General features: G+C 47.9%; 1 protein-coding gene and 1 long non-coding RNA gene across 2 annotated transcripts in view; one reads left to right on the top strand and one right to left on the bottom strand.

The window, feature by feature from the left end:
• The window catches only part of NR5A2 (nuclear receptor subfamily 5 group A member 2), an 82,678-nt gene extending 65,609 nt beyond the window's left edge, over window positions 1-17,069 (bottom strand). Inside the window, exons 1-5 of the mRNA XM_015869514.2 lie at window positions 16,774-17,069; window positions 7,972-8,109; window positions 5,806-5,924; window positions 4,446-4,587; window positions 1,166-1,812 (exon numbers count right to left, since the gene is read on the bottom strand). Coding sequence (XP_015725000.1) covers window positions 1,166-1,812; window positions 4,446-4,587; window positions 5,806-5,924; window positions 7,972-8,109; window positions 16,774-16,837 — 1,110 coding nt within the window. The 5' untranslated portion in view covers window positions 16,838-17,069. The remainder of the gene's footprint in view (window positions 1-1,165; window positions 1,813-4,445; window positions 4,588-5,805; window positions 5,925-7,971; window positions 8,110-16,773) is intronic.
• The window catches only part of LOC116653762, a 69,216-nt gene continuing 57,787 nt past the window's right edge, over window positions 14,535-25,963 (top strand). The window contains exon 1 of the long non-coding RNA XR_004308179.1: window positions 14,535-14,686. This is a non-coding gene — a long non-coding RNA (uncharacterized LOC116653762). The remainder of the gene's footprint in view (window positions 14,687-25,963) is intronic.

Raw genomic sequence — 25,963 nt, forward strand, 5'->3', positions numbered from 1 at the left:
AAAGTTCCCGGTTCCTGACTTTAGGACATAGTCTCTTGGAAATGTGTTCTGTTTGTCATTCTAATCTGAACATTATTTAAAATGAGAAGTATGGCTTACTAAAAGATTATAAGCAACATGTGGCAAACAAAGACGTGACAGTTTTTACCCCTTTTTAATCCATTTTCTTTCCTCCCCCCCAGTAACTTCCTCTCTTCTTTCTCTTAATTTAGGCTCAGTTTATAATAGTTCCTTCAATCATTGTCATGAAAACATCTGAGAACAAGTGGAGTTGTATAAACAATGTATACAGCTCACTTTTCTTGCAATCATGGACTTCATTTCTTGTGTCTGAATCATTAAGGCTATGATAGAAATACTGCTGTGGCAAGCATCCTGGCTGCAGGTCTTTCATGGGCTCTCCCCTCTGTGCTCTTGATATAGGTAGACTCAGTTCTCAGTGAACTTACATAGTTATGGTTTTATTTGGAGGAGATTTCTGCACCAGAGGGCTGTGCATAAGGATTGGATGCACTGAGTAGTCCAGCTGCCTTATGTTCATAATGAAGAACCTGAAGGTAACTGTAGATGATGTAGATTACTGGAGTTCCCAGTGTATCAGTGGTGATAAGAACTGAACGAGTCCTTAAGATACTCTCCCTCCTTGCTATCTGTGATGTACACCTTGCTTACAACTTAGTCTTCATAGTTAACTACACGTATGCATACAAAATAACTGCCACATGAGAAAGTTAGTATTCCAGTATGCACTTAAGTAGGGAGTGAACACAGATGGGCAGAGATAAGTTGCTACCTCAAATTTGTTACTTGAGGTAATAAGATAGTTATGTAAATGACTGCAGAATGGTAACAGACATTCTACTCGAGTACAAGGCAGAGAGAGGCTGTGTATAGGGAAGGAGTAAAATTCATTCTATTCCTATGGAGTTAAACAACTATTAGGATAAACAGTAAAATACAGGAGAGTAAAACTAAAATCTGATACGGCTTATTGCAGACTAAGATGAAGACAGGTACCAATTTCTCCCCATGACAGATTGCTTACTTAAAGCCAGATAAATGAGAGATGCCTAAGGAAAAAAATAAACCATGCTTTCTTCCTCAAAGTACAACATTAAAAATCATCTTTCTTTCTTAAATAATATAATGTGAAATTGTTACCTACCTTAAGTTCTCTAAAAAAGATGCTACTCCTAGCCCACTCGACGATGGAGAATAGGGTTTGGTCAGCCATTTTACACATAAGCCCAAATGTGTTGAGCTTCTCGTGTTTGCTTCTGTTGGCTTGCTCTTGCTGCAGATATGCCATGATCTTAGCTTGGACTTGTGGTTCGTCTGGCTCACATTTCAGGAGTTCCAATATCAGATGTGGAATACTTGCTGGTGAGCTTGTTTGATAACCATCCATGTATGAGTAGCCCATTATTGACTCTGGTGAGCTAGTGTAAGGGTCAGGGTACTCGGACTTGATAGCACGGCTTGGGAAGTGGCCATATGTTTGGTAACCTTGCAAGCTGCCGTGGGGTGGCATCGTCATACTAATTGGAGAGGTTACAAAGGGGCTTCTGTCATAGTCTGTGGGAGGCAAGGCAGTGTGGTTCAGAGGTAGGCCTTTGGAGGCAGAATGGATGTTCTGGATCGCAGAGGATATTGTCAGGTCAGTTGGCATAGCTTGGATCACCTGAGTCATGGCTTCCAGTTTAAGTCCATTTGCTCGGATCAGCGCTTTCTTCTGCTGCTTTAAGGCACGGTCCCGTTTGTACATGGGCCCAAACTTGTTCCTCCCCCCACGCATCCGATCCGCACGCACGGCTGTCAGGGGAGAGGAAGAATTAAATCATAACGAAAACTGGAAATGGACGTTCTATAACAAAACGTACATTAGGACAGAGCATAGATACAGACATGTAACTCCTTGGTTTCTTTCATTTTTTTCAAATTCTAAGTTGGATTTACTCCAAAAGAATTTGTTGTTTGATTTAACAAGTGCCACTTTTTTCTGATAACTGAAATAGCATGTGCACATTACTAGCTTGGAAGGACTGCTCATTACAGTGATTAAGACACAGGGACAGACACAGTGGTTGGCTATGGGAATTTCACACCTGCTATGGGATCATGTGGAGATCTCACCGTAGATTTGGTTTTATGTCAGGGTATTGTGTCACTAAGAAACAAGGGCTGGTGTCCAGAATATGTCTGAGACATATCCAGTAGACCACATTGCCTCATCGCAGTCATTCCATTAAAACATCTGAAATGTAAATTGTGAAACGTTCAGTAGTCACGAAGAAGAGAACATCTTTTTTTCCTGGCAACAAGGAACTATTTCCTTTGGAGGATTCTGTTCAGGCTGGTGTGTGACTTTTAAGACATTTCTAGGTAGCTGAACAGCTCTACAGAAATGCGTGGCTGCAGTTGTAATGTGCAGAGAGAAGCTGTCAGCCTCCTGCCTTCCACGTAGAGGGAGGAAGTGACACAAACTATTGGCGCTGTTTTGGCTTGTAATATCTCTGGAATTAGAAATAATTAAAACAAATCCACGTCAACAGCTGCCTTGGGAGTCACGCTGGTGGTCTGTGTCACAGCAGTGACTGTCACTGTGCTATAGGTGTAATGCAATAGTGAGGGGCTCTTGCTAAGCCCACCTCGCCCAACGGCAGTCCCACTGAGAGAGGAACCTTTGACAGCTGGGTGACATGTGGAGACTGCTGAGATTGCTGGAGGTTAAGTTCTTGAGCTTTTTATCTTAGGGATTAGTAGAACATTAAAAATTTATTCTGGATGCTGGATACGCATAATACTGTACATTATCATAAGGACTTTAACGCTTAATGATTCTTTATTTTTTTAGTGCCTGGTAATTTATGAACAGGACTTTAAGGCTGTATATATATCACTATCAGGGAAATACACGTATAAATGTCATGAGGATTTACAATTACGGAAGCACATGTTGTTAACAGTTCTCAAAAGAGAGGAAAAGAAGTTGTATGGGTGTACAGCAAAGGGAGCTGGAGTACACATCTAAAGCACCTCTAAAACTACATACACCTTACTTATGTTTGCAGTCAAAATGTTCCTAATAGTGCTGCTGAACGTTGGTTTTGAGTGAAATGTAGAAAACTAATTAAGTCACAGTGCTGCCAAATGTAATTAACTTTAAATCTGCATACACAGTATCCTTCCAGGTATCCAGAATTAACGGCTGCATGGCACATTCTACTAGCAAATGCTCTTGGTGTAACTCCTACAGAAATTAGGGTGTATTGCATGCAGTCATGGAAGCAAGAAAACTGGACCTGTATCATTGTCCACAAGTGAGAGGGGATAAAAGTAGTTTATGCATTTTATCCTTATTCTCTACCAGCAAGGAGAAAATGACTCCCAACATCTGGTTATTCTTTTGCTTGGATTTGGATGTGTGTGCAGAGTTTGGGATGTGTAGTGCAGTGTCAGTGGTAGCTGAGGCTGTGGGCAGATAGAATAGTGCTGAATTAATCAGGTTGCAGAGGGCTGATTATTGTGTTCATCTTCAGTTATAGCAACAGTTTTCTTCTGCCAAACTCAGGTGATTGGAACTTGTCCTTTATGGCTCCCTTAATGGTTTATTGTATCCCTTGTTGGTCTGATTCTTCCTTGTCAGGTGTCTCGAGTAAATGCAATTTCAGCACGAAAGAATTTAGAAAGATGTGCTCGGTTAAGTAGAAATGCTGTTTGTTTTGAAAGCTCAGTTTGTTTTATTTATCAATGCTAGAATCAATTTGAGCCTCACATTTGAATCTCAGTGACACTTTTGCATTTTCATTTCTCATAGGGTATTGTATCCTCTTCATTCCTTTCTGTACAGGACAGAGCCACATGAAGTAAAGCAAGTATACTTCAAAGTCCTGGTTCTTTCATTGGTAATACCATCTCAGGTGTAGCATCACAAAAAATATAAGGCATGACTTGAGAATTTTTTGGTCCTTAGTCCCCAAAGAAAGTTGCTGTAAGAAAGGACTTGTACATTCTGTCTCTCTTTTTGTGCCATATTATCAGAAGATAATACTATAAAAAGAACCCTGGATAAAATAGAAGTAAAATCACATCACTCTAACAATGAATTTCTGAAATCTAGATGCCTCTTACATATTTAGTTTAATCTAAATTAAATCCTTTCATAAAACTGCAGAACTAATTTCCATACTATCTAGAATCCTTACTTTGCAAGCTTGGAAGTACGGAAATATAGTATGTACATACATGAAAATGGAGTGTGTGGCTTTGACAGGTTTTCGGAGATGTACCTTTTACTTGTTGTTGAAGGAAGCCACAGTCACACTGAACATAAGGCAGCTTTTACTACAACTTGAAAAATGTGATATATTGTGTAATGCTTATAAACAGGTGTTTATCATAACACATGCTGCTGCAGTTGATATGAGCAAGGCTGGGGCTCTTACCTTCTAGCTTCATTCCAACGCTGAGGCATTTCTGAAACCGGCAGTAAGGGCATCGCTTCCTCTGCGTTTTGTCAATCTGGCAGTTCTGGTTTTCTATACACGTGTACCTCTTGTTATTCTGGACTGTCCGCTTAAAGAATCCCTGCGTGGTAGATAGAAAAGTCAGCCCTTCTGCTCAAGTGGCCTGTTTCAGCATTTCACTGCACAGAAAGGACTATAACATATTTGCCAGACTCCGGTCCAGAACTTATGCAATTCTAAAGTTGGTTTTAAATGAAAGTATGACCAGACCCTACAGGAGCTTCACTTGAGCCGAGGGCTCTGCCTTTTAGACTTGCATCAAAGCTTAGCAAGAGTGGCTGTTGGCACAGCGAAAGGAGAGGCTGGGCAGCTCCTTCTGCATGGGCTAATTGTAAAATAAGTGTTCCCTTCAAAGCAGTTCTCTGTAAAATAAGCAGGAACGCTGTGGCAAACATAAAACAATACGGAATACCTCTGGTGAATGGATATCCCAGTGGTGCGTGCTAAAGGCATAAGTGCTTGTTATTCAATTCTCATTGGTTATTTTTTTAATGAAAATATAATGTGCCAAGTTAGTTTTGCCATGCAACTAAGTGTTTTAAATTGCTTTGTTCAAGTCATGGAGCTTCCTCACAGTGCATTACTTTGATGGCTGTAAAGAACTTTGCAATTTTTTACCTGACAAATTAGGCGTGCCATAAATTCATATATATTTAAACTGTAGCATAATAAAACCATGCAGATAAATTAATTCAGAAGTAGTTAAAGGTGGTTACCTTTACAGAAGTCTTAATCTCGAAATAAGGAACAATTTAAAGCAAGTCAAGCATTTATAACTTTGTATCAGGTGAGATCCTGGAGTGTCTGGTTGGTGTAAGAAAAGCAAAGTCACCACCATCACAGAAATGCACCCTGTGGTACCGAGGGATGGAAAATCGTACAGCTGCACGGCACCTTGTGAAAGTGAGCTGTGCTGAGGAGACTCTTGCTTTGTCCTCCGGGAAAAGAACTAGTCTGAGCATATGTAAATCAATGGAGATCGGTACTTAGGACAGCTAGGAATAAAAGTTATGCTATAACTGCATGGCTTTACAGCAGCAAACTACTTCAAAGTAACACTAAAGCTATGATGGAAAACAGCCCACGTTGTTTCTTCCCTTCTGTGCAAGTGAGATCTCTACAGCATCTCGGTGCTTCATTTTTTCGTGAGAATCTAGCAAGAAACACATTAGAAATAACCTCAACTATTAAACATCTGCCTTAGTTTGTCTTTTTTTGTTTATATTTGAAACTTTTTTTTTGCCGTGCTTCTGTTTGTATGAAGTAATGAGTACAGAACCTTGCAGCTCTCGCAGGTGAGCAGCCCGTAGTGGTACCCCGACACTTTATCTCCGCACACTGGACACAGCTCCTCCAGGTCTTCGTCGTAAGAATAATTCACCATTTTAAACTGAGACACTGGGAAGAGGAGAAATAGCACGATCTATTAGGATTTACGTTAATGACTCGCTGTTCTCATCTAGTGGAACAGTTGTTTGTTAAGTACAGTGCTGAGAACTGCAGAAAGTTCGATGTTTCAGAGTACAGCTTGCACTGGAACGTGCAACTTTTGCCCAACAGAGCAGGCAAAGCCAAACCCCTCGGCTCCTCACGTTTAGCTTCTCAGTATTTACGCTCACGGAGTGCTCTTAACTCAGCGCGTAGCTGAGGGAATCACAAACTGAGTGAGTTCGTTTAAATCCGAGAGTAATCAGGAACGGGCTTTTAAAAAGTGCAATGAAAAGATGAAGCGTCACCGCCGTATTTAAAATGACTCGGTTCGTTTCCTTTAAAGTTTTCTTTCAACATCAGCCTGCAAATATTTACTTAGCCTAGGCTTGTATCTTACAGCCCAGCACTTTTGTGCCGCGCTGCAGTCAACTTACTTGCTAAGCAGGAGCTCGTGGGCTCGGGGCGACCGCCGCCCCCCGCTCCGCTCCGCAGCCCGGCCCCGAGCCGCCGCGAAGCGCTGCCCGCAGCTCCGGCGTGCCGCGGCCGGGCACGGCGTCGCGCTCAGCCTCGGCGCTGCTGCTCGGCCCCGGTGGCCCGGGCGAAGAGGGGGTCCCGGCTCGGCACCGGCGTCCCTGGGGGTCAGAGGCTGCTCGCCCGGCGTTCGGGCCGCTCGGGGAAGGGGCTGGGGAGCCGCCCGGTGGGAGCACGGTGGGATGAAGGCGGGCGCTGAGCGCGGTCGCTCGAGTCGGGCTCCCTCCGAAGAGCCCGCTCGGCAGCTCCGGCGGGCGATTCACGGAAAGCGAGCCCGCCCGGAGCGGCGCCGCCGATTTCCCTCCCTGGACCTCGGGTCGGCGGCGGCGGACGGTTCCCGAGCGGTCGCGGAAGGCACCGGGCGCCCGGCGACGGCGCTCGGGACGTCGCCTCCCTCCCGGTAGCCCCGCGGATGCCGCGGGCGGCGGAGCGACCGTAGTCCGCCCGAAACGCCCCGCGGAGAGCCCGGCTGGGGGCCGCGGGTGCTGCGCGCCGGGGCATGAACCCGCCGACACGCGGCCGGGGCAGCGGCTCCGGGGCGGCCTCGGCACGGCCGGAGTCACCGCCTGCCAGCGGCGTGGGGCGGACGCGGGGCGGCAGCGGACGGGGGAGGAGAAAGGCCCGGCCCCCTCTCCGCTCCCGCGGCCGCCGCTCCGGGACCCGGCGCTGGGACCGAGTGCTCTGTCCTCGCAGGAGAAAGAAAAAAATAAAGTGGGAAAGCGGGGGCTTTCCGAGCGCTTGGCGGGGAGCCTCCTCTGCGGGCGAAGAAAGGGGCGGGTGGGCCGCCCCTGGCACCTCCGAACCCCCGGCCCACTCCGCCCCTGCTTCCCTGCGGGCTCCCGGGACGACATGGGACGGCTTCCGAAGAGCCACGGGGCAGGACCCGCCGCTCGGGGCATGTAGGGGAGGGAGCGGGCGGCGTCCGCTCACGGGGCTGCGGGAACCGATTCCTCCCCGGCCGGTCGAGGCGCTTCCAGCTCGGGCGTCCCGCCGTCACCCGCGGAGGGACCCGGCACGGTGCACCGCACGCCGGGGTCTTGGCGAAGTTTCGCCCCGCGGCTGCTGCCACCTGCGCTGTACCCGTGGGGTGCCGGCAGCGGCCGTCCCCTCGGACCCCGGGGTTGGCACTCGGGCTGTTCTCCGGGACTTTTCCGTGCCGCTCCTCCGCCGTAAACTTAGCGATAGTTTCGGGCGGAGCGGGGATGGGCCGCCCGCGTCCGTTCCGGCCCACGGCGGTGTCCCCGAGCAGCGACCCGCGAGCGTCTGCACCCCCGGACAAGGCTCCCGCCCGCCGCGGCCGCGCCTCCCGGCCGGGCTCTGCCACGATCCGGCGCCGGTGCCCGCCCGAACCGGGAAGGAGCGAATTCGGAGGAGCTCGAGGGCGGCAGCCCTAAACTTTTTTGGCAGGACGCGGGGGCGGTTTGCAGGGTGGGGAGCCGAGCGTGCGCGGAGGGGGAGCGCCGTGCAGTTCCTGGACCCTTACCTTGCATGTTTTCTGGCATCTGCCCCTGTTCCCCATTCGACCGGGCGAGTCCCAGAGCCTCCGTCTCCACTTTGGGCAGCATGACAAGGCGGCTGCGGGCCGGGCTGGGAGCTCCGTGTCCGTCCGCGGCACCGGCACCTGGACACGGCAGCACAGATTTAGCGGGACCGCGGGGCGCTCGGCGGCCGATGCCTCTTCTTCCTCCTCCTCCTCTTCCCTCCCTCCGCTCCGCGCCAGCCCTTGCCCCGCCGCAGCGGGAGCGCCGAGCGGCCCCGGCCGCCGGGAAGCGCCGCCGGGTGCCCGCGGCCGGGAGAGCCGCGGAGCGGTTGTCGGTCTGCAGGCGGCGGGGGCGGAGAGGAGAGGAGGAGGAGGAGGAGGAGGAAGACCGGGGGGGTGTCGGAGAGGAAGGAGCGACCCCGGGGGCCCGCAGCAGCTCCGCCCGGGGCTCAGCGCGGCGGTAGCCCGGCGCCCCGATCCATGCGGAGAGGCGCAGTGCACGGGAGCGCTCTGCCGCCGCCGGTGCTGCTGGACAGGGTTCCCACCCCCGGCCCCCTCCTCCCTTCCTCCCTCCTCCTCCTCCTCCCCCTTTCCCCCGCCACAAGTGCGGAGGTGCCGAGCCGGGACCTCTCGCCCCGGACCCGTGGGGAGGCGCTCCCGGAGCCTGGGGGCCGCGGGGGGCTCCGGCGAAGGGGGGCACCGACACGGCTCTAGCAGCCAATACGGCGGAGGAGAAACGAGCGACACCCCCGCGCACACACGCGCGCACACACACGCTCGCACACGCTCGCACAGCGTGATCGCCCCCCGCCCGCTTGTTGGCCGGGGCTGCGGGGCCGGGGCTGCAGCCGAACCCGCCCGCTCCAGAACAGCCCGACGGCCCCCAGACCGCCGCGCACCCGCTGCAGCTCCCCTCTGACTCCCGCGGGATCCCCGGCGCTCTCCTGTCCTCCTGCGGGCGGGGACAGGCAGCGGGAACCTCGGCGTCTGGGGATCCCCGGCCCTCGGGACCCGCTGCCGCCTCTCTGCCCCAGAGCCTGAACGTAGCGGGCGGGAGCTCGCCCTGTCTATTCTGTCTCTTTGCGTCTCCTTTCCCTAAAACTTCTTGCGAAATCTATCGCTGCCGGTTGCATCGTTTGCACAAAATCCGATGCTCCGGCCGAGCCATCGCTTGAGCAACCGCTTCCCTTCCTCGGCTCACGGTGCAGCGTGCGGCACCACTCCCCGCGTTATCCCAGATAACTCGTTTCTCTAACGGCGGTGTCTCAGCTGGAGCTGGGCGACCCCGCAGGGCGAGGCGGCCCGTCCCGGTCACGCTGCGGGCACGGCGGGCTCCGGCCGCCCCCACCGGGCGGTGTGGGCTGAGCGTTATTGTCACCTCTGCGAGCATCCGAGACCCCCCTCCCGTGCTGCCCCGGGAGTTCAGTCACCGTTGTGTATATGAAAAGCTGAAAATAGTCGGCGCTGAAAACTGCTTCCGATTGCAAATGAGGCGCGGAACCGTCTGCGGCGCTGGGGACCGCTTTTCCCATCGGATGGGACAGATTTCGGAGCAGTGGACCCGTGCTCGAGCTTAAAGCCGCTTGTGATGAACGAAAGGGAGCGGGGGGGGGTGCATCGCGTGTGCCATATTCTCCACAGTTGGAACTTTCCTCACCCACCGACGGGCAGAGCTTTGCTTAACTGAGTGCAGACCCCGAGCCTGCCTTACACAGACACACAAATGTGTCTGTCATTCCCACTCTGTGCAGGGCGTTGTGGGGCTGGACCCAGCAGGCAGTGAGGCTCGGAGCTTACGGGCTCCTTACGTTTTGCCGTTCCCCTTCGGGATGAAGCCGTACAGGGAAGTTTTGGTCCATGTCACGGCGTTATTGCTCAGGCTGTAACTTCACACCTTAGCATCTCTCCCGCAGCCCGACGCAGAGGCGCGACAAGCCGCGGGACGCGCCAGCGCGGTGCTCAGCGGGGCGGCCGAGAGCTCCCGAGGGGCTGCGCCCATCCCCTGCGAGGAGCGGGCCCGGCCGAGACCGTGCGGCCGCTGGGGAGCATCTCCCCCGGGCCTCAGTCACAGACAAGCCCACGGAACCGCGTTGCCGTGCGTCACCCGCCCCGGCTCCGGGCTGCGGTTCGGCTTTGGCCGGGGCTGAGCGCAGCAACGGCTCCGCTACCTCGGGCGCCCGTCCCGGGACTCGAAGCTCGGGGCTCGGGCCGGGGGCTGCGCTCTGCGGCGAGGCCACGGCTTCGGGCCCGGCGAGAGGGCGGCCCGCTGAGCCGTCGGGGAACCGCCGCTCCCTCTCCTCTCGGTCACGCCGCACGGGACTAAGTCCCGCCGAGGCGCCCCGTGCCGCTGCTCTCGTGAATTCTGCTCTGAGCAAAGCACCTGCGTTTGGGCGAAAGCTGGGGAAGAGAACCCCGCGGGCAGACCAGGCAGAACGGCCGAAATGCCCGCACCCCGGGCCCGGCCCTGCCGGCGGTCCTCGGGGGCTCCGGTCTCGCTCATGGGCTCTGCATCGTTCTGCCGGGCAGGGATTGGGCAGGCTCGAAGTGCGCGCTGCAGTGCTGCTCTGCCAGCCATCGCTACAGATGAACATACTTTGGAGAGCTTATTACATATCCACGTTTCTCCGAAGTAACAGTTTAGGGCAGTACACATTATAAATGATACCTGGTCCCTCGTGGCTACGTTTAATTTAACATGGAGTTCTAGCACTCACGATTGCCTTGAGCAACCTTAATTACCCTTTCTTCTAATCTCTTCTCCATTCCTTACCAAGTTCTCTAAACTTTTTTTAAATGTGATTTCTCTCCTGAGTTTGCCTGCCTTGTTCTGACTTTGCCTGAAGGTCTTGATTGACGCGTGTAATTATAATTATAAAAGATGATGGCTCGGGGAGCCTCCAGCAGCCTTGATTAGTACAAGGAGCAAGACCTGGAATATTTTATACTTCCCTATTTAAATGTATGTACATTTACATTAAAAAAAAAAAAAAACACGCAGGCTGATTTTCAATAATTTGAAGCTTCTTCCAGCCCTGTCTGACAGCAGAGGGTTCTGTACGGTGATACTTCAAGCTCCAATTTCTTACAGCTTCAAAGAGGCCGCAGAACTGGGGCAGATGTTGCACACACAGGGACATCCCCATCCCCGGGGATCTGTTGGAGAGCAGCAGGTAGCGCTCCCTGCCACTTCAGTAGGGGGAAGTGGCCCAAAGAAGGTTGGGTTTATGTTCCCAGTAAGCAAGCTGGAGTGAGAGGGAACCTCGGGGGGGTGGGACGACGACATCTGAGACAAACTTTGGAGCAAATGAAACAGAGAAATGAAAGACTGAAGTTTTCTCTTGAGAAGTCTAAATGCCAAGTCAATCAAGGAGACTTATAAGGAAGTATTTAAGAAGGAAAGAAATCCTCATCCGTTCTCTGCCCTCCCCCATCCTTTTCCTCCGCGTTTGTAGCCCCAGAGTGAATCTCAAGGATCTCTCTCTGTAATCGGTGCCAGTTGTGGGTGAGTCCCTGCCACGGAGCTGGCTGCAGCAGCACCCAGCCCTAGCAGCACCCAGCCCAAGCTGGCACACCTCCCTGCGCTGCTCCGTGCCGCCCCATGCTGCCTCATGCTGCCTCATGCTGCCCCAGCCCCGGGCAGTGCCCCCAGCCTGGCAGTGTGTGACGGAGCGACATGAGCAGCTCCCCGCTGCAGCTGTAACATTTATAATGCGGCTTCTGCTTCATCTCACTCACCTCTCACTCCCAACTTTACGAGACTGTTTATACCAGGAAATATGTATCTATCACAGGCTCCATTCTAATTCTTTTCCTTTCTTTTTCTTTTCCTCCTTTTTATTTTTCTTTTCCTTTTCCTTATCCTTATTTTTTTTCCCTTTTCTTTCTTTTTTTTTTCCTCTCTTTTCCTTCTTCTCTTTTGCCCCATGTCTTCATTCCCGTTGTGTCCCTGCCATCCCCACCATCACAATCACCCCCACAGTACGACAGGGAGAGTTCCCTGAGACCTCTGAAATCGCCCAACCCGTGAGCTCCTCTCATCCCTTTGCCGAGGAACGTTGCGTTTGGCTCCTGAGGATTGAGTAGGGCGGAGGTTGTTAGTGCCTCCGACTCAGGCTTTAGAAAGCAAACTGTCCCTTCCAGAAAACTGCAGAAAGCACAAAAACATACTTTTATTTTTCCGTAATGTTTTTGATCGGCTGTCAGCGAATCAGAGGCAGCGATCGGGCTGCAGTGCTTTCTGAAGCAAAACGCACACCACAGAGGATCACTTTTGAAAGCCTGTTGCGTTTTTTCTGCTGCAAACCATTCACTGCTGCCTTATGGGCTTGCCGATCCCCTCCGGTCCGAACCGGAGAGCCTTTTCCAAGCAGTCAATTATTGACCGAGGAGCTATTTTTAACGCCCGGCCGAGCTTAGTGCTGCGCGCTGGAACGCCCTGCTGCCTTATAAACACCTGGCAGCGACGGGTGATGCGAAACTACGGGATACTCCAGGGCGAGGAGCGCGTCGGGCCAAGTGGGTGGCAAAGCAGCTCCGTGATAGCTTTTCTTTTATTGCCGGTGACTCACCGGAAGGCGTTGAGATGCCGCACCCCGTCCTACCGCAGCCCGCCAGGCTCGGGGCGCAGCGCGGTGCCCCCGGACGGTTCGGGGCAGCGGATCTCCCCGGCGGCTTCCCGAGGGGCTGCTCCTGCGCGGCCCGGGGAGGAGGCGAGGGCTGAGGCAACGCGGGCGGCCCGGTTGACTCGGGAGAGGCGAGCCCTGCCCGGAGCTTGCGGGGGGGTTCCCTGCATCAGCAACACCACCAACGAACCACAGCCTTCGCCACAAGCCAGCCTGTAGCCTAACACACTCAAAGAGTTGGTTTTGCAAGTAGAAAACATGCTAGTTTTCTATCTTTCTTAACGCTATATAATATGCCTTCCGTAGAAGACGCATTCAATCCCAGCGCTGCTCGGACCTGTTGCCGCTAACTGCGAGAAGGGAAAACGGTCCTCGCTCTGGCCGATGCTCCGAGGACAAGCAGCCGGGCCCCTCCTTGTGCCCGCCCCGCGGCGGAGCCGCAACCCCAGCCCTGCCCTGAGCTGCACTTCGCTGCGAGGGGTGCTCAGCCGTGCTGCCCTCCGGAGCCCGGCCCGAACGTCTGGGTGCAAATACCCACCCACCGTACTTGTTTACTTCGCTGCTGGGGTCCGTTTGTCTCTGCTGCGCTGCCACTTTGGAGCTGCACATGGAACATCTAGTTATAAAGGCTGCAGCCTGGTCTGGAAATACTCCAAATATATTTGTGTATAAAGCAAGGCTCCTGTCAGGGCTGAGCGCTGGCCTCTGTACCATAAGAGATAATTGATTTCTATCCTGCACAGACAGGCTTAAAAATGAAATTTCTTTTGCTGAGGCAACTGACCTTGATCTGCTGGTGAAAAATAAAAAAAAAACTAAGAAGGAGATGGCTCAGGTTGGTTCCTCCCCCCCTCCCAAATAACGGTTGTGTTTTGAAGCTTGCAAACTTTATTTACAAAAAGTAATTTAATAGCTGATCTTTATCGTGAGCAAACCCAGAGCTTGTAGATATCTATGTATCATCTAAGGGTTCTCCACACGTAAGTCCATACTCATAAAACAAACCATGAAAAGATAAAATAACATAGTTTATACTGAGAAATCTCTATAAGGATTGTGTACGTATGCAAGCCTGTGCATTATTTATAACAATGTATTAATATATATTACTGCCTACTGCTGCACATTTTGGCTTGGCAATACATGTAAAGTACTTGTGGAATAGGTGAGTAAACTCTTCAGTAACATTCCTGTCCACCCCGCAGCGAGGCGCAGCTCTTGCTGCAGATAATTCTTCCCTGCCACCCTGCGTAAGGACAGGCTGGGAGCTGACTTCTGAGATGCCCACATGGATGGGTGGAGGCCTTCCAGCAGCCCTGGAGGTTTTCCTCTGGAGACCACAGGCATCATTGTTGTTTTGCTCCGTGTACTAGAGAATTTAAAATCTGACTTCCTTATAAGGCTCACTGGAGAGACCCAAGGATACGTGACATTTTTCTACGTAGCTCATTTGCAGTCTAATGATGGCAAAAGTGTTTTAAGGGGAAGAAAACTGTATGGAAGTCAATACTAACATTGAGATATCACTGTTATAAGCTGCCTGGGTCTTGCAGCCCAACCTGTGCTCACTCCCGTGGAAGCTTTGCTTGCTCTGCTCACCAAAATCCTCATCCAAACTAATAAAGACGGTATTTGCTGCCTTTGTCAGTCATGTGAAAGTGCATGGTACATACATGCTAATAGTAATAATACATACAAAACGAACCTTGCCAAACTGGAGAGCACTGGTTAGAATACCATAAATTGCTGGAAGACATACACTGAGATTACAATGCCTGTAAGAATTACACAAGCTGAAAAGCCTCACTGTAAGAAATCACAAGGAGATTATTCGTCTGTAAGAAATCACAAGGAGATTATTCGTCCTGCTCTACAACTGTTTTTTCAAGTTAGTGAAACAGTTATTCCTGTTAAATAATCACAGCTATTGCTTACACCAGTTGCAGGGTCCCTAAAGATGCTAAGACAACAGTCTGACTGGAGGACAGTTCAGCTGGCTGTGTGACTTTGTGCTGCCTGGGAATCCAAACAGAAAAAAATCATGGCGCCTCCAGAGGACCGTATGATGATCTTCACCTGGAAGATGCCATGTGCTAGTAAGTTCCTATGAATTCCAGCTACATTTTTTACTACTTGACTGTAAACTTAAAAGCAGGTGTCAGCTCCAGTCTGGCTGTTTGCTCTCTGAGGGGCAGATCCACTCCCCTTTAAATGAGAGAAAGAGTTTTATTGGCTTTCATGGGAACTGGACGAGGCCAAGAGGAAGCAGGCTCACCCTTGCGGTGGTATGTTGCTGCTCTGAACCATAGACTGACTTATCCCAGTGGATAAGCACTGGCTACCTGTTCATGCGCAGGTGCCCCCAACAAGGGCACCTCACACACCCACCTGCTTTGCTTTGGCTTGGGGAGGAAAAAGCAAAGGATGTGCTGGGAAGGACAGGATAGAAGGGAAAGTCCAGAGATGGGATTTAGTCTACTTGGTGTTGGTCCAGACTGTGCTTATTCCATGGAGGGATGGCTTTTCCTTCCGATGATATATTCTCAAGAGCAAATAAGAGCAGGATCCTGCTTCTTCTTACGTTTAACCCTAAGGGCATGTGGTGGTCAGGGTACGCACATCAAGTTAGGCATGTTTGTCAGGAATACCACCAGGAGCTGTGGAGGTGCTGTGCCACACAAGGCAACAGTCCTGCCCTGGACACAGAGCACTAAGGGTTTCAGAGACTGTCATAGGATTCAGATCTGCTTTTCCTGGGCCCTGCTTAGTGAATCTGACCTGGTACATCCACAGTATGGCACATATGAATGCATTTTGGAAGTATGGTGACAACAGGGCTTTGCTAATTCATGACCCTCTTTCCTTCATATCTGCATGACTTAGGGAACCCAAAATTTATTTGGTGTAAGTATGATGGAAAGTCTCATTTTCTGCAGTTGTGGACAGGTACCCTGACAGAACAGTCTTAGGGCATTATCCTCTAGCCATTCATTCACAACCCAGTAAAGTGTGGTGTTGGGCATGGCCCTTGTGTGGGAGGTGTAGAGCAGGAGGAGGGGGTAAGCAGGGCACTCCTGGGGGCCGGCTGCCTGGGGCACAGCTGGGTCCCAAGTGGGAACCTGTTCTTGGGTACCCTCCCCTTCCCTCTGAGAAGCAGCAGCTCCACCTAGGATATCAAGATCAGGTTCCAGCTATATCTGAAGTTACTTCCTGCAGCTGTTGCTGCGCCCTCCATCGCTGCGGTCCCTTGATGGCCCATATCACACCCTGCATCAGGATGAGTGCCTTGCCTGCACGCAGTGACGCACTTCAGGGCAAGAAGAGGACAGTGATACCAGGTACACCACCCCGGGCCAAAGCTCCCTTTTTCATCTTTGCCATAAACTGCTGTGCCAAGGCACAGCCTTGTACACCCAGGGGCTGCAGGTCCTGCAGCGTGGCTGGGCTGCCTTGCACAGGCAGAGGAGCCTCCCAGTCCGTGTAGGAGCAGTCTACTTTGGTGTGCCATCTGCAGCCCTGCTGGGGCTCCACCAAAGCCCCTGCAGGCCTGGGAAGGTGGAGCACAGTGCCCCTCATGTTGGCAAGCCAGAGCAACTCACACCAGCTGGCTTTCTCAATGGAGAATGAGCGGGTGCTGTTCCATATCCTGCTGGAAGTGTTTACTCCTTCACTGCTCTGAGGTATCAACTGACCTTCACAATCCAGCCTATTCCTACTAAATGAATATATGTATGCGTTTTTAGATACTAAAACCATCTGCATTTAACATCCTTACATGTTACTTACAGAACAGCAACATCGAAAGAACCCCTGAAAATATTCCTGAGATTTTATTCAATAAGAACAGTCAGGCCAGAAGCAATTTATGCTTGTCACCGATGCTTATACACACATGATCATATGCAATTCCTTAGTTATTAGCAATTATAGCATTTAAAAATGCTATTAAAGCTCCAATGGTAAATTTGGCAATCACATTATCTCTGCAGAAGAAAATCATTCACTCAGTCATCGGCTGTTTACTTTCATTTTACATAGTGTCATAAAGTTCTCATTTGCCTAAAAACACACGTAAATTAATCAGTTTTGTTTGCTCGCCCAATCGTAATGATTTTTCTCAGTTTGGGCAGCCTCAATTTAATATATTTACGCAGAGTCATCAAAACAGAAAACTGTTACTTACCGACTGATGTAAGTCCATGTTTTATAGATTCCTGTATGATGGCCGTGTGAGGACTAGAAGACATTATTGAGTGTAAATATACAGTACCCTTGGGTGCAAGGTGTACAGCATTGAGCACGGAAGAGGTGCAGCCTGTAAACTTTTCTGGCCTTGAGACCAAGGCTATAATAACCCTCAGTGAAAGTCGGAGTGATGAACAACAACAAAAAAATTATCCTAGAATTCAGAAAGTAACAAGCATGTCTTTCGGTGGACTCTGTACTTTTTCCAGCATTAGTGACCTGCTGTAAACCATGTATCCCATTTCATGATAGTCTGTAATCAGAAGAATTGGAACTTGTGATAGGTTTGGCTCCATCACGTGATTTAGTACAGCTTGATAAGAAGGCCCTGTTATAAAGTGACAGCAGAAAAGATAAGAACTCTTGGCAGATAATGACAGAGAAATGATTAACCCAGAGTGGAGAGGTGCTATGAAACCCAGAGAGTAGAGGGTTGTAAAGCTGTGGGGTCATAAGATTATACTGAGTGGATGAAAAGCCATACCAATGTAAGTGTAATGACTATAAACTCAAGCTTGTGACCTATCTTCCTGATGTCATCACCTCTTTGCACAGTGTACTGCAAGCACGGTTGTTTTGGCTTCTGTAAACACTCTCGGGATGGCAAAGCAAGCAAGTGTTAATTCCTTAAGGGAGGCTTGGGAATGTGCTTGGGATTCTGTGCCCCGGTGACAGTGTGAGCAAACCTCTGTGATGGGTTTGTCAGACAAAGCACTTTATTGCCCAGCCTGCAGGTCGGAGACAGCTCCAGGTTGTAGCCACATAGTCGAAAGTGTAACGCTTCTCAATAAAGTAAGAGTTTTACAGCATGGTTAAGCATCGATACTCAGGATTATGATACATAGATGGTATTGGCTCACCTCTGGGGCTGCTGAGGTACAGAATGCATTTGCAGCATGCAAAATGGCTGCAGATGCTTTTCTGTAAATACAAATTAGAACATTGGGCAGCTGTGCTGATGACTGGCTGATTGCTCAGCTTGGCTCTGAGTGGGCAAGTCCTGCTTTGCAGCCAGCAGAGGAAATGTGGGGCACCTTGCCCTGCAGCACCCCAGCCCTGCAGTGCTGTGCTGTGTGGCACCCCATGTCATGCAGGTGGGTAGGGGCCACGGGCCATGTAGGGGTACGTTGCTGTGCCCTCAGTGCTCACTATGGCCTACGTGCAGTCTGTGGTGTGAGAGCAGGCTCCCACCTCAATGATCAGATGATATTTGATATGTCAGGTCTCTTGGAAAATCAAGAAGTTCTTCCACTGTCGGCTGGATCTGAAGCCTCGTGAAGTCTTCATAAGTTTTGCTTTTGAGATTCGCAGAGGGCTGTAAAACAACATCTGCTCTTTTGTGTGCTTCCTCGCCGTGGTTGGACTTGGATGAAGTGATTAGTTTGTGCTGAAAGGGGACAACTTTTCAGGCTTCTCCTGAGACTGGGGTTGTTGTGTCAAACTCTGCATCGACTTGTAAGCCTTGGGCATTATGGCCAGAAGCCCTGCGTTGTTGAGTAGCCCCCAGAAAAGGAGTCAGGTTTTAGGGGGAAGACCTGATTTTCCAAATTAAGTTATTAAACACTTGCAAGTGCATTTTGGATGCTTTATCTGCCTTGATGGTGTGTATAAATTGGCCATTTGTTCACCCATGTAATGAGTTTTGATTGTAAATATTCATCGTGTTCATGGTATGTGCAGCAAGTAAAATCATATTGACTTGTGCACCAAAAACTTCCTGAGATCAAGTTTCTCTTCCTTGTTTTTATACTTGTAAAGGAAGCAAACTACCAAACTACCTCTGAGCAATGCTGTGAATTATTGTCTTGTAATGTTTATGAGATGCTTTAAAAGCAAAAGAATGCAATGTAAACACATCTTCCTATTTATTACGGGAAAAATAATTTGTAAGTCTGGTTAAACAGACACTATGGGTGTTTTTACAAAGTCACTGATATTCTTTTATCTGATCACATTGTCTGGAAGCTAAGAAGCCAGCTTTTACCACAGTTTTAATACAAACCTAAGTAATTAGTCTCTCTGTCTATTCCAATTCATCTAATCATCAAATAGCTTTTAAATTCTGTTCATAAAAATACAAGCCAATCATTTATTCCATCAAATAATAATAAAGGAACTTGATTGTCTTCCAGGACAGGAGATAAAAGCTGAATGCAAGGCTTGAAACTTTCTACTGTGCCATTGGAGACATTGCAGGAGCTCCACTGGCCCATCTGCAGGAGTGTCTATAAAGGAATCTGCCCTTTGTGAGGGAGAGAGATACTAAATCATAGGAAATAAAGAAACTTCATGCTTTTGGCTTCCAACTATGGCATTCCTTTCCTTGTTTTTGCATCAGTATCAAATGTCAGGGTCGCTTAAAAATGTTCTTTTTCCCCCCCTTTCTGATACTTTGTCTCCATGGATACAAGAATGTGTGCCAGGTGCATGACCAGACAGACTTTCTTTGCCTTTCTTTGTACTGAGTCCAAAGGGGGAAAAGTAAACTCATAGGAGAACTTCAGTACAATCTGTATCAGACCATGATCTGGCATTTCTATATATTTAAGAGGTCTTTCAGGAAGATGATTAATTGAAAACTGTTTGCTGTCTTTATTTTGCCCGTTCTCGTATGATGAAATTGTCCCTTGTTTGTCCCTTAGTGAAATGTCCCTCAAAGAAAATGCACCTGATTTCAAAAGCTTGGCAACGATACCTCCTTTGACTCTTGCCCTTCAAATTATTTTGCAACCATTTACTACACAAATGGGATTAGGCGTTTCTCCTCTTATGGACATTTTCTCTCATGGCATTTCATCTGGGCACGCGAGGATGTTTAAGAAGCTCTGGAAACAGCTAGACCAAAGAATAGTGACCTCTCCCAAGAGTCTTAAACCCTGCCTTGTTCACTCTGGTGTAAATTTGGTGAGGCCAGCCAAGAGTCTGCCATTTTCTCTTATTAGTTTGGATGTTGCTCTTGCAAATCCAGTATATTCCTCTTTATCTTTCTATGCCATCTCAAAGTATCGCAGACCTCCCAGGCGGTACATCTCAGTGAAGCTAAACGCTTGGCACAGCGCACATCAGCTGAGGGACAGAATCCTCGTGTACTGAAAGTCCAGGGCAAATGTGGCATGGTGCCCACCAGGTGTGAGCTGCTACCTGGACCTGAGAGTAGGCCAGTTGGTTTCAGCTGCAGCTTTAAGTAGAAAGAGATTTACAAGCCCTGGTCCTTCATCTGGAAATCACTCTGTAAAAGCTTCATTTCAGCCACTCCTCCTGGCCTACCACAGAGATTTAAAATTCTTTTGCATGCTTCAGTGTATTTTCTCCACCATCAGTAACTATATATTAACTGAAGATACAGTATTCTGTGGAAGAAATTAAGAAAATCTGATATATCTGTTGATGATCTTTTGGGGTTATCAATGAAACAATTCCAGTACTGAAATGTAACAGTTCTGATTTATTAGATTACTTCCAGCAGCTGATTCTCACTTACTGTTTGTTCATGTGGTGTAACTGCACTGTTGAATGTCTTGCTTGTTTTCTTATGTATACATACATACTTGTAGGTCACTCTGAAAGTAATGTCTCCTATTGTTTTGTTTTTTTTGTTTGTTTGGTTTGTTTTTTTTTTTCCATGGAAACTACAGTAGGGATGAAGAGCACAATATCACTCTTTATGGAGCAGATTCTCAGCTACAAAAGATAATTTTTCAGCATAGTCACCAACATTAGCTGTACATTTTCTTCAATGAGGATCAGGAGCCTGCATGCCATGCTTATAACAGTTTGCACCAGCAGAAGTGACCAACCACTGCTGTGGCCACTGCTGAAATGCACCACCCATTGCCTCATGTTGCTGCATCCACTGTTTGGTCTCCATAAGCATTCAGCAAGTGTCAGTGAATGTCAATGGGTGCCAGTTTTTTTTCATGGAAGAATTTAATGACTCATCTCTGCTTCATACATTCATACTTCCCTATCAGATACCATTTTGTCAGGCTGCTCCTCTGCTGCCATCTGTCATACAGCCAGAAAATGCAAAGGAATATTGGTGGGAAGGTCCAACCTCTGTTGCTGTACCGCCAATATCCAACTCTGACATCACAGACTGATACATTAAAATTGGAGGTGCTACTTTTGGAGCAGCCCCAGTATATAAAAACATGTCACGCTTATCACCTCAGTAATCAAATGTAATGATGTTAAAATACACATCATTGTGTGCTACTCCTTACTAGTGATTTTCAGCATGTTCAGATTCAGCTGTGTTGGACAGAAGCATGGTAAGTTCTTCCATATTAACAGTGCAAATCTTTCCCTGTGACTACTTTACTTATTTTCATCTCTTATAAGTTTATCTTCTCTGATTGGGTGAACACCATTGAATAGAGACCATATTTGAAGAGGGAGGATGGATTGTAGAAATTTGAAAACTGCTTTTTGTGATTGTTCCCTGATAATTGCTTAGAAAAAGGGGTTTTTTTAGTGAATTTTTTTTTTTTTTTTCCCTGATAAGTGAATATCCAGAGGAGGAGGTAAATACAGATGTCTGGAAATACTCCCTAGGTTAACTGAGCAATAAGGGAGATTTCAGGAGCAAACCCAGTTGTGTGCAGAAGGAACCATACAGTTGTGGATCACAGAAGTCCTCCTTTGGCCTTAAACAAATACTGAAGCAGAACTGGGGCAAGCTGTGGTGGGGAACGATTTAATGCTAACTTTCTGCACTGGAGAAAATCAACCTTTTTCTTGGCAAGCTTTTTCTAGGCAAGTTTTGCGTCTGCCTGTTTGTCTATTTGTCTGTGTCTACGTAAGAGGCTTCAGTTCTGATTTCTTGCACAAATTCTTTCCTTCAATAATCTAACTTACTGGCATACAAAGAGAAAAGATATTAATTAATTACAAAACCTTTTCAAAGCTTATCTAGCAGCTATTTACTAGAAATAGGAACAGGCTATTTGACTATGTGAGAAAAGAACAGATTTCTGTGGAACAGGCAAGGGGAAATTACTTCCACGTATGTACCAGTAACAGGTGTTGTGAACTCATCCATCATCTTACACAGCACTCAGGAGCAGAAAGCAGCTTCTCCTTAGAGCATTATTAATAAAAGATCAGGAATATGTTCCTTTGGAGGGATGAGAGGAGAAAGAGTCCTAAAGTGAATGTTAAGTGGTACTTAAAATCTTTTGAATTTGGTAGCTAGGTGCTCTGTTTTTTCAAGATCTGAACATATGTGCAGGGAGAGCAGTTATGTGCTCTGCCCCTTGCAGAAAACAAGCCCCTCATAAAAGCCAAAACTAAAAAAGGCCCCTCACTTTCACTTGAGGCAGGATGGAAGCACTAAACCTTTCCTCAGGACGCCACATCCTGAAAGACCCCGTGTGCTCTGATGAGTTTCTCCTAGTCTGTCCCCCTGAGGGACACCAGGCATGTGCTGCATCTCCCTCTGGCCGGCCTCACGTGGGTGCACCTGAGCTGGATGCTAATGCAAAGTGGAAGACAGCAAAGGCAAGTGACTCAGCATGGCAGTTTGTGTCCTACTAGGGGGGTCTCCTAGCAGAATCACAAACGAGGGCTGGGGAACAGAGGAGCAGCACATAATGCCCACTGTGTAGGCTTAACTGCTACAGGAGGCAGGAGGAATTGAGGCTTACTGCTGGTGTGATGGGTCTGGTGCAGAGCAGAGCATTTGCTTTTTTCTGTCTTCCCAGCAAACAAATGCAGAATTGGTTCCAATTTCAAAGCCAGCTTTTGTTGGGAAGCATTCTGGACAGCAGAGAAAAGTGGGGCAAAGGCCATTCAGAAATAATTTCTGATCATTTTATTAATAACTGTGAGAAATGTAGCACCTGGCAAGAGAGATAAGTGGATTTTCCTAAGCTCTGTTATAGGCAGGTAAATATCGCTCTGGTTTATGGCAGTAATAATTAAACAGCGCACTAGTCTTTATCTTGACAATTTAAAATTTAAGGTAGTTGTTTTCTGGAGGCACATGATGAAATCTGGACGCCAGCAACTACTTTAGATGTAGAGCTTTGTGGTAAAACACCGTATCTGTCCTGTCCAGCAGATATATTTCACAAGCACGTGTAGCAGTGAGGAAACACCGCTTTTTCATTGTCTTCTGAGTCATGGAGGCACCGCTCTTGATAAATATTGCAGCTCTTAAAAAACAGAACAAATAGACTTAAGATCTGAGAAATGCTTAATTCCTTCAAGAGCGTATCTCCCCAGTGCAGCCACATTAATAATAGATTAGTGTAACACATTAATTAATATTTTTGTATCTTTTTATACTGTGCGACCAGAGTTTGTCAGACATCATCCTTATTTCATGAAATGCTTGGGTGACAGCACAAAATAGGAATTATGCTGGAATTGGGGTGTCTGGGAGAGCATGAACCTGTGGGATTTCTGAGGAGCCCCAGCTGGCAGGGAACAGCTTTAAATCAGACCACCACCACATCTGCTGTGATGTGTATGGAGCTGTTCTGCCCTCCACTTTGCATAATACTCAGACTAAGCCCTTCATCTCAAATTGAGGATTTGGGGGAACTTCAGCCCACACCCTGAACAGTTGAAAATTCACATTAATCTCACGCTAACAGCATTATGCTTTCTTCTGTTCACCACTACCTGTCCTCCTACTAGACTGAAATGTTTTTCTATGGTGCAGACAACAGCGTGCCCAACTGAGTCAGATGCCTGATGGTGTGCTCTAGAAACCCCATCAAACAAATAAATGGATAAATGCAGAAAGAGAAATTTAATAGAGTAATAGTGGAAGGATAATCTAAAAAGAAGCTTTGATCAGAGCCCCGAAGGCAGCAGCAGGCCTTAATGACTTCACCTGGACTCCCTCGAGTCATGAGTGGCCTCATCTGTGCACCTGCCCACATGGCTGTGGGGCCATATAAGCTGTTGGGTGGAGCCTTTGCTGTTTCTTTGAGTTGTGCTTAATGTGGGTCTGATCTTGCATTGTTCTTTGGGTTTTCTGGTTTGACTGTATGTCTCTTTTATTCTTCCTGGTGACTGCTGGTGACTCCGTAGGATTTGCTGCTGCTCTGTTCAACCAGCTCCTGCGCTACGGGCCCCTACTCCTGGTAAGGTTACTACCCAATCTGTTATGTTTGCTGTTGGCTGCTAGTTTGTTTCCTTTTAAGGTACAGTTGGCCTTTGCTGCTCTCTCACAGCTTTTGTGCTAAGAAATTACTGCTTTCAGTTCATCTAAGACTCACCAGTTGAAAAACAGAGCTGTTTATTCAAGGAATGTCTACTCTACTGTTTCTTTTCTTCAAAGCCCACAAGAAGTTCTGGTTTAGAAAACAAAAAATCCTCAGGGCAAAGTCCTGTGTTAAGGGCTGTGCTGAAGTCAGTGAAATAAGTGCTATGTATTAGGTAAACATCAATTTTTTGAGTGTCTGGATTTTTTGTCAGTGTTCTTGTATTGGTGTTGCTGTTCTTTGCCTTGCAAGATTAATTTTACTTCTATGTAATGGAGGGACTTCTGCTATTCTTTGTTTAGTTCAGCAAGATTACTCTTGTGATTAAAGCTAGTAGGAATTGTGCTCATTTTTTTTGCATTCCACTCATCTCTGCACATTTTTTGTAGAAGCTCTCCTTGCTCCTTCATGGAGTGGGCTGTAATGCTTCAGTAATGAAGCACATGGATTTGGTGGAACTTGTGTGTGCTTTCCCCTTGAAATATGAAGGCTGGTTGGAGTGTGAATCTTTCTTAGTTAGCAATTATGTGGTCTCTTGAGGTTTTGTGCTTTGGTGTATAATTTTGGCCTTTTTCTTTTATTTAGGGGGGAAGAAATTTGATGCACATGGGCTACAATGAATGGCAGTTAAAAAGAACATGCTCTTTTTCTTCTGTGGTATCTGCACAGAATCTGACCTTCACATGACCTTACTTATGAAGAGCTTGCAGCAGGTGATATTAATGTGGCAGCTGCCCTTCTCATTACTTAACTTGCACCTGTGGAGCAGGCAGAGGACTTCTCCAGGTGAAAAGCTGGAGAGAATTAGGGCATGTAGAAGGCTGTAGCCTGTTTCTGACAAGTAGCAACTGCTTTGGGTTACCATTAACTCTCTGCCTTGTTTGACGCCTGTACATCAGTTCATGGGAGGTAATGACTGAACAATAACAATTGATTTTTTTCATTTCACATTAACGGCATGGAAAGTTCTGATCAGTTAGTGAGGCTGGGTTGCCAGTGTATGCAGTGCTATTTTGTCACAAAAGAAGCATCATCTTTTCTTTCCTGTATCCCTCTCCCATGTGCCAAGAAGCTGTATTAAAATTGTCATTAAGGTATCAGAATTTCACAATCTGCAAAATAGACCATTTTACAATGAATTTCAGTCTTGAAGCAAACAGCTGTTAAGCTTAAAATAAATAAATGCATTAGATCAATTATTTACCCAAAGCACACTGAGACAAATGACAAACAGTGAATGACAGAAGAGGGATGGAATGGGGTAGAAGTTCTTTCTGACTCAAAGATCAGTGTTCAGGCAAATGTAGAGAAGGACCGACTTGGGCTGGTAGAGATTGAAACCAACTTTATCACTTTTACTGAAAACAATTGATTAGAATCCAAACTTATCCCAGGGTCAGCTGCTATAGTGAATTCACTGACACTGTGGTTGTGTAAAACATTGGGGATGGGCAGGAGGGGAGACTTTATTTTGAAGTTTAAAAGTAATTTTGCAACAGATGGCAGGGTTTTGGCAGAAAGTCAGGCCTTTCTGTATCACTTCTCCTATAGCTTAAGGAACTAGCAGAATCCAAGTGAAATCATAGCTCTAAATGTTTCCACAACATGGAAAAAAAGCATATTTTGTTACATTGAATGCAGACTTTACCTCTTGCTTTTTTGTTCTGTTACTGTCTGATCTTATTCCCCTTTCTCCCCTTTGATTTTAGATACTGTTTCTCCCTTTTTGTCTGGTCCTGTTCTGTCTTCTGTTGCGGACAGAATTCCTCTTGCTGCTGCTGCTTCCCAGGCTATCTCTGATCTTGGCTCCCACACTGAGCACCTTCTGAAATACAATTGTTGAGGACATTCAGCCTTTTCTCAAGTTAGGCTTTAGTACTGTTTGCAGTAATAATGTTGTTTTCTGTAGCTGAA

The sequence above is a fragment of the Coturnix japonica genome, chromosome 8 (genome assembly GCF_001577835.2).
Source record: "Coturnix japonica isolate 7356 chromosome 8, Coturnix japonica 2.1, whole genome shotgun sequence".
Classification (NCBI taxonomy): Eukaryota; Metazoa; Chordata; class Aves; order Galliformes; family Phasianidae; genus Coturnix; species Coturnix japonica.